Consider the following 8211-nt stretch of genomic DNA (forward strand, 5'->3'; position numbering starts at 1 on the left):
GTATAGGCATATATCAAATATAAATGTTTACAAAATAATAATGACAAGACATGATAAATTTCACATTATAGGAATATAGAATTAATAAAACATCTGTTGGTCAGAAAATAGAAGTGATAAGATTAGGCATTCTATTTCTGTGTTTAAAATCCCCTCAATGACCATGGTGTCTGGTAAACCTTTGGGGATGTTTATTATGAACAACACTAGGGGTGCACGATATAGTGGTGTGTATATCGGAATCGGACGATATTAGCTAAAAATGCCAACATTGGCATCGGCATGATGTCTAGTTTAACGCCGACGCGAAAACCCGACGTCAAAGCTGATGTGCATACCTATATAACGTAGGTAGATGACGTAATGACGCCACAAAAAATACACAGAACAAAAGCAGAAAAATACTACGTGCACACTTTCAACAACTAAACAAGTTCATGTCCAGCAGTCATTTGAAAGAGTAAGAAAATTTAAGCGAGACAACTAAGGCGAAATCCATTAACGCCAAGATAATGGAATCCATTGCCCTTGACAATCAACCGTGCTCTGTCGTGGATGATGTTGGCTTTCGCCGACTGGTCGAGCCCCGGTACACACTATTTTTCAGATGTTGCCCTACCGGAGTTACAGTGTTGTTGAAACTCACATACATGAGCGTCACTGCTATTAGCTTCACGACTGACATTTGGACCAGCGATGTCAGTCCCATGAGCATTATGAGTGCATCTGGTGCAACCAATTACATTCAAAGTCACATAATTAGTTAGATTGCACACAGGTGGACTTTAAGTGTCACATGATCTGTCACATGATCTCAATGTACAGTGGGGCAAAAAAAGTATTTAGTCAGCCACCAATTGTGCAAGTTCTCCCACTTAAAAAGATGAGAGAGGCCTGTAATGTTCATCATAGGTACACGACAACTATGACAGACAAAATGAGAAAAAAATCCAGAAAATCACATTGTAGGATTTTTAATGAATTTATTTGCAAATTATGGTGGAAAATAAATATTTGGTCACCTACAAACAAGCAAGATTTCTGGCTCTCACAGACCTGTAACTTCTTCTTTAAGAGGCTCCTCTGTCCTCCACTCGTTACCTGTATTAATGGCACCTGTTTGAACTTGTTATCAGTATAAAAGACACCTGTCCACAACCTCAAACAGTCATACTCCAAACTCCACTATGGCCAAGACCAAAGAGCTGTCAAAGGACACCAGAAACAAAATTGTAGACCTGCACCAGGCTGGGAAGACTGAATCTGCAATAGGTAAGCAGCTTGGTTTGAAGAAATCAACTGTGGGAGCAATTATTAGGAAATGGAAGACATACAAGACCACTGATAATCTCCCTCGATCTGGGGCTCCACGCAAGATCTCACCCCGTGGGGTCAAATTGATCACAAGAACGGTGAGCAAAAATCCCAGAACCACACGGGGGGACCTAGTGAATGACCTGCAGAGAGCTGGGACCAAAGTAACAAAGCCTACCATCAGTAACACACTACGCCACCAGGGACTCAAATCCTGCACTGCCAGACGTGTCCCCCTGCTTAAGCCAGTACATGTCCAGGCCCGTCTGAAGTTTGCTAGAGAGCATTTGGATGATCCAGAAGAGGATTGGGAAAATGTCATATGGTCAGATGAAACCAAAATAGAACTTTTTGGTAAAAACTCAACTCGTCGTGTTTGGAGGACAAAGAATGCTGAGTTGCATCCAAAGAACACCATACCTACTGTGAAGCTTGGGCTGGAAACATCATGCTTTGGGGCTATTTTTCTGCAAAGGGACCAGGACGACTGATCCGTGTAAAGGAAAGAATGAATGGGGCCATGTATCGTGAGATTTTGAGTGAAAACCTCCTTCCATCAGCAAGGGCATTGAAGATGAAACGTGGCTGGGTCTTTCAGCATGACAATGATCCCATACACACCGCCCGGGCAATGAAGGAGTGGCTTCGTAAGAAGCATTTCAAGGTCCTGGAGTGGCCTAGCCAGTCTCCAGATCTCAACCCGATAGAAAATCTTTGGAGGGAGTTGAAAGTCCGTGTTGCCCAGCGACAGCCCCAAAACATCACTGCTCTAGAGGAGATCTGCATAGAGGAATGGGCCAAAATACCAGCAACAGTGTGTGAAAACCTTGTGAAGACTTACAGAAAACGTTTGACCTTTGTCATTGCCAACAAAGGGTATATAACAAAGTATTGATAAACTTTTGTTATTGACCAAATACTTATTTTCCACCATAATTTGCAAATAAATTCATTAAAAATTCTAAAATGTGATTTTCTGGATTTTTTTTCTCATTTTGTCTGTCATAGTTGAAGTGTACCTACGATGAAAATTACAGGCCTCTCATCTTTTTAAGTGGGAGACCTTGCACAATTGGTGGCTGACTAAATACTTTTTTGCCACACTGTATATATACACCTGTTCTGAAAGGCCCCTGAGTCTGTAACACCACTAAGCAAGGGGCACCACCAAGCAAGCGGCACTATGAAGACCAAGGAGCTCTCCAAACAGGTCAGGGACAAAGTTGTGGAGAAGTACAGATCAGGGTTGGGTTATAAAAAAAATATTTGAATCTTTGAACATCCCAAGGAGGACCATTTTTAAATCTGTTATTAAAAAACACCCCAAACATATGGTCAGATGAGACTAAAATGTAGCTTTTTGGCCATCAATGAAAACGCTATGTCTGGCGCAAACCCAACACCTTTCATCACCCTGAGAACACCATCCCATGGGGGTGGCAGCATTATGCTGTGGGGATGTTTTTCATCGGCAAGGACTGGGAAACTGGTCAGAATTGAGGGAATGATGGATGGCGCTAAATACAGGGAAATTCTTGAGGGAAACCTGTTTTCAGTCTTCCAGAGATTTGAGACTGGAACGGAGATTCACCTTCCAGCAGGACAATGACCCTAAGCATACTGCTAAAGCAACACTCAAGTGATTTAAGGGGAAACATTTAAATGTTTTGGAATGGCCTAGTCAATGCCCAGACCTCAATCAATTGAGAATCTGTGGTATGACTTAAAGATTGCTGTACACCAGCGGAACCCATCCAACTTGAATGAGCTGGAGCAGTTTTGCCTTGAAGAATGGGCAAAAATCCCAGTGGCTAGATGTGCCAAGCTTATAGAGACATACCCCAAGAGACTTGCAGCTGTAATTGCTGCAAAAGGTGGCTCTACAAAGTATTTACTTTGGGGGGATGAATAGTTATGCACGCTCAAGTTTTCTGTTTTTTTCTCTTATTTCTTGTTTGTTTTACAATAAAACAATACTTTGCATCTTCAAAGTGGAAGGCATGTTATTTAAATAAAATTATACAACCCCCCGAAAATATATTTTAATTCCATGGTGTAAGGCAACAAAATATGAAAAATGCCAAGGGGGGTGAATACTTTCACAAGCCACTGTACGTAAATGCCAACAAAATTACTTTTTGGGGTGTGTGTGTGTGTCCTTTCTATTTAACTAGACAAGTCAATTCAGAACAAATTCTTGTTTACAATGACGGCCTAACCTGCTAGGCTAATTGTGCGCCGTCCTATGGGACTCCCAATAACGGCCGGATATAATACAGCCTGGATTCGAGCCAGGGACTGTAGTGATGCCTCTTGCACTGAGATGCAGTGCCTTAGACCGCTGTGGCCGTGTGTGTATGTGTTAACTATTTAACTGTACTACAACGCTTAAAAGGCTGCTAAAAATTGTTAATATTGGTTATCGGTATCGTTTTTGTTTTGGCAAGGATAATATTGGTATCGGACAAAAATGTAATATTGGTGCATCCCTAAACAACACCTCTTAATTGTCCATCTGGTCCACCATTTTGTTTTTCAGCATCAGAGCCCATGGATGTGGAGAGTCCCACCTACACAGGATACATAAAGAAATATTTCAGATCAGTGTCAGAAGTGTAAGTTACCCTTCATACGTTACATATATCTTCATCTATAACAGGAAGACATTTTATTTGCAATGTTCTGGTTTGGGTATAATCCATAATCTGACTTAATTAACCCTTATTTTTGCAATGTGTTTTAGTCACCCATCTAGACTGCAAGACAAGATGATGCTCATGTCGCCAGAAGTGTTTGAAGAGCTGAAAAGTTGGCTAGTGCTCCATTGTTGGAGTGGAAGTCCTAAGAATATTGATACTGCTGTGGTAAGTGCAATTTCCCCTCTGGCTCTACTGTGATATACAGCATTACTTTGTCAAGGGAAATATACAATCTTAGAAAAAGGGTTTCAAAAGGGTTCTACCTGGATCGAAAAGGGTTTTATCTGGAACAAAAATGGGTTATTTTAAGGGTTGTCCAATGGGGACAGCCAAGAACCCTATTTGGTTCTAGATAGCACCTTTTTTTCTACGAGTGTAGTATTATTTCTAACATAGCTATCTACACTAAACAAAAATATAAACGCAACATGTAAAGTGTTGGTCCCATGGTTCATGAGCTGAAATAAATAATTTTTCAGATTCAGAAAAAGTTTATTTCTCTAAAATGATGAGCACAAATTTGTTTACATCCCTGTTAGTGAGCAGTTCTCCTTAGCCAAGGTAATCCATCCACCTGACAGGTGTGGCATATCAAGCTGATTAAACAGCATGATCATTACACAGGTACACAGGTGCTGTGGACAATAAAAGGCCACTTTAAAATGTGCAGTTTTGTCACACAACACAATGCCACAGATGTCTCAAGTTTTGAGGGAGTGTGCAATTGGCATGCTGATTGCAGGAATGTTGCCAGAGCTGTTGCCAGAGAATATAATGTTCATTTCTCTATCATATGCTACCTCCAACGTCGTTATAGAGAATTTGGTAGTATGTCAAACCAGCCTCACAACCGCAGACAATTTGTAACCACGCCAGCCCAGGACCTCCACATCCGGCTTATTCACCTGTGGGATTGTCTGAGGAGTATTTCTGTCTTATAATAAAGACATTTTGTGCCAGAAAACTAATTTACCCCCCCGGTGTGGGGTAAATTGAGCCACCTTGGGGTAAGTGGGGGATGGCGTCCCCTGAAAGTGTTGTGACAGTGGGTGATGGTGCTGGTAGGTCAAAGTTTAATTAATTGAATGAGGTTGTGGTATATTGTATATCTTAAATGAATGCCTACATTCCGATATACTGTAGATCTCTGTTCAATTTCACTTAGCCTTCCATTTCTTGACCAGTTGTCTGGGACAGGGATGTTGTTTCGATGTGCCAATTCGTAGGCAATTACTCTACATTTGAGGCTACTAAGCCCATGAAACAGGTCTCTGAGATTCTTGATATGTTTAGCAAGCTCAGACTCCATGTCATCAGATATGAATTTGTGTGACTGCTACTCTATCATAGCCTCTTTCACACCAATACATGTTAGTTTTCTTTTTTATCAATGTAACTGTTCAGTGTCCTTCAGTCTATTTTCTCATCCCTTGCTGCTGCTCAAATGGACTTCTTCCCTTCTCTCACTTCTTTGGTGCTCTCTCAAGAACCTCAAGGGGGGCTAGACCCCTGCGTGCTTTACATTTGTATACACGGCCCCACGGGGTCTGCTCTTTAACATAAAAAATGCACTCAAGTTCATATGCATGACACATTGCAAAAATACTTAGCATATTATGCATAAAACTGACAATGTAATCATAATTTGTATAGGCTATGGTAGCCATTGGCTCAACTTACCCCAATGCAAAAATGTTGACAATATTAGCCTACACAGCTACAAGGATGCGCTTTTATGCTATACTATATGACCAAAAGTATATGGACACCTGCTCGTCGAGCATTTCATTCCAAAATCATGGGCATTAATATGGAGTTGGGGACCAACCCTTTGCTGCTATAACAGCCTCCACTCTTCTGGGAAGCTTTCCACTAGATGTTGGAACATTGCTGCAGGGACTTGCTTCCATTCCATTAAGAGGACCACCTTTTCAAGTTTTATGTGTGCTTGTTTTTTTAAATGGTTGAATTAATAAACTAAACATTCAGCCACAAGCATTAGTGAGGTCGAGCACTGAAGTTGGGCAATTAGACCTGGCTCCCAGTCGGCATTCCAATTCATCCCAAAGGTGTTCGATGGGGTTGAGGTCAGGTCTCTGTGCAGGCCAGTCAAGTTCTTCCACACCGATCTTGACAAACCATTTCTCTATGGACCTCACTTTATACACCAAGGTATTGTCATGCTGGAACATGAGAGGGCTTTCCCCAAACTGTTGCCACAAAGTTGGAAGCATAGAATTTTCTCGAATGTCATTGTATGCTGTAGTGTTAAGATTTCCCTTCACTGGAACTAAGGGACCTAGCCCGAACCAGGAAACAGCCCCCAGACCATTACTCCTCCTCCACCAGACTTTTACAGTTGGCACTATGCATTCGGGCAGGTAGCATTCTCCAAATCAAAATTAGTCCATCAGACTGCCAGATGGTGGAAAGTGATTCATCACTCCAAAGAATGCGTTTCCACTGCTCCAGAGTCCAAAGGTGGCGAGCTTTACACCACTCTAGCCGACGCTTGGCATTGTGCATGGTGATCTTAGGCTTGTGTGCGGCTGCTCAGCCATGCAAACCCATTTCATGAAGCTCCCAACGAACAGTTTTTGTGTTGATGTTGCTTCCAGAGGCAGTTTGGAACTCGGTAGTGAGTGTTGCAACCGAGGACAGACTATTTTTATGCGCTTCATCACTCGGTGGTCCCGTTCTGTGAGTTTGTGGCCTACCACTTCGCGGCTGAGCCGTTGTTGCTCGTAGACGTTTTCACTTCACAATATCAGCACTTATAGTTGACCGGGGCAGCTCTAGCAGGTCAGAAATTTGATGAACTGACTTGTTGAAAAGGTGGCATCCTATGACGGTGCCACGTTGAAAGTCACTGAGCTCTTCAATAAGGCCATTCTAATGCCAATGTTTGTCTATGGAGATTGCATGGCGGTGTGCTCGATTTTATACACGTCAGCAACGGGTGTGACTGAAATAGCCGAATCCACAAATTTCAAGGGGTGTCTACATACTTTTGGTGATGTAGTGTAGATTATAGAGACCCCAACTGATGTACAAAACAGTCGTCTAACCATCTACTTTGGTTTAGATACAAGCATCAGGAAGCCTATAACACAAATGAATTTGACTTTATGAAAATATTGTTGTACAGCATGTCATTCATTATCATCATGGCATTCATTTTCTGGTTCCTTAACGTACTTTTGCATTCATGAAAAATACATTTTATTCACGTTGACTTTTTTGTTATCATCCTCTGTAGATGACTGCAGAGTTTGGACTGCAACTGAGCCGATGGACAGGCAGGACCTGATCTTTTAGACCAGAAGATATGTTTTATACTGAAGCAAAATTGCATACTGTACACTTACTATATTTCACCTTTACTCTCCTTCCATTTCCAATTTCAGTTTTGTCATGTTTCAGAACGTTTTTTTCTTTTTTTGTACAGAGCAAGTGTCGTGGAAATTCACCACTAAGGCCTCAAACTCAATGTAAATGAATCAATCTTTATTATCGGTTAACTGGAGTTTCACAAACTCAATCCAAGCTTGATGAAAACTCTCTGAAAAAGGGCATTCCTTTCAGTCCTTATAAATTGCTACACAAACAAGTCATATAAGCATGATTCATTATTAACACTGGTTCCTGCATGTGACTGACGAGGCTTCTTCTCTCAAAGCTGGGAACTTGAAACTGAGATACTCATTTTGTTTCCCAGAGCAATGTTCTGGGTGTACTGTCAATTGCTCTGAGGAGGTCACAGTCATCTGCAAGAACCAAGACAGCCTTGAATTGTACATTTCTTCTCACTCTCTCTTCAGACAGTACAATTTTCTCTCACACAAGTTTTAAAATATATGAAATGATAAACTGGAGCTGTAAATAAAATTACAGTGTGAATAATCATGTAGTACACACTGCACTGGAAACAATTCATACTTCTGTTAATTTGGTGATCATTTGTAATATTCATGGAATTAATTAATGAAGATACCCAAGTCTTCACATGCCTATATTCAAGAATATAGAGTGGGAGTAAAGGGAGATATCCATATTTAAAGTTCTTTATTTATTGTTTGATCATTGAAATAAATATATCTCCATTGCCTGCAACACACAGCTAAAGCAGATATACTTCAATGAAAACAAACTGACATCAGTAAACACCTGTGGTACATTCAAAAAAATTAGCTAATGT

The 8211-nt window shown here is 41.0% G+C and overlaps 1 protein-coding gene across 2 annotated transcripts in view; it reads left to right on the plus strand.

Moving 5' to 3' along the window:
* Positions 1 to 7945, plus strand: part of LOC115179399 (signal transducer and activator of transcription 1-alpha/beta) — a 36965-nt gene extending 29020 nt beyond the window's left edge. Inside the window, exons 40-42 of one of the 2 annotated variants that reach the window (XM_029740887.1) lie at positions 3854 to 3929; positions 4058 to 4178; positions 7273 to 7945. In XM_029740887.1, the coding sequence (XP_029596747.1) occupies positions 3854 to 3929; positions 4058 to 4178; positions 7273 to 7323 (248 nt within the window). In that variant the 3' untranslated portion in view covers positions 7324 to 7945. Of the gene's footprint in view, positions 1 to 3853; positions 3934 to 4057; positions 4179 to 7272 lie in introns of those variants that run through there. The other variant, XM_029740888.1, reaches the window with a different exon arrangement.
* The last annotated feature ends 266 nt before the right edge of the window (positions 7946 to 8211 follow it).

The sequence above is a fragment of the Salmo trutta genome, chromosome 39, assembly GCF_901001165.1.
Source record: "Salmo trutta chromosome 39, fSalTru1.1, whole genome shotgun sequence".
NCBI lineage: Eukaryota > Metazoa > Chordata > Actinopteri > Salmoniformes > Salmonidae > Salmo > Salmo trutta.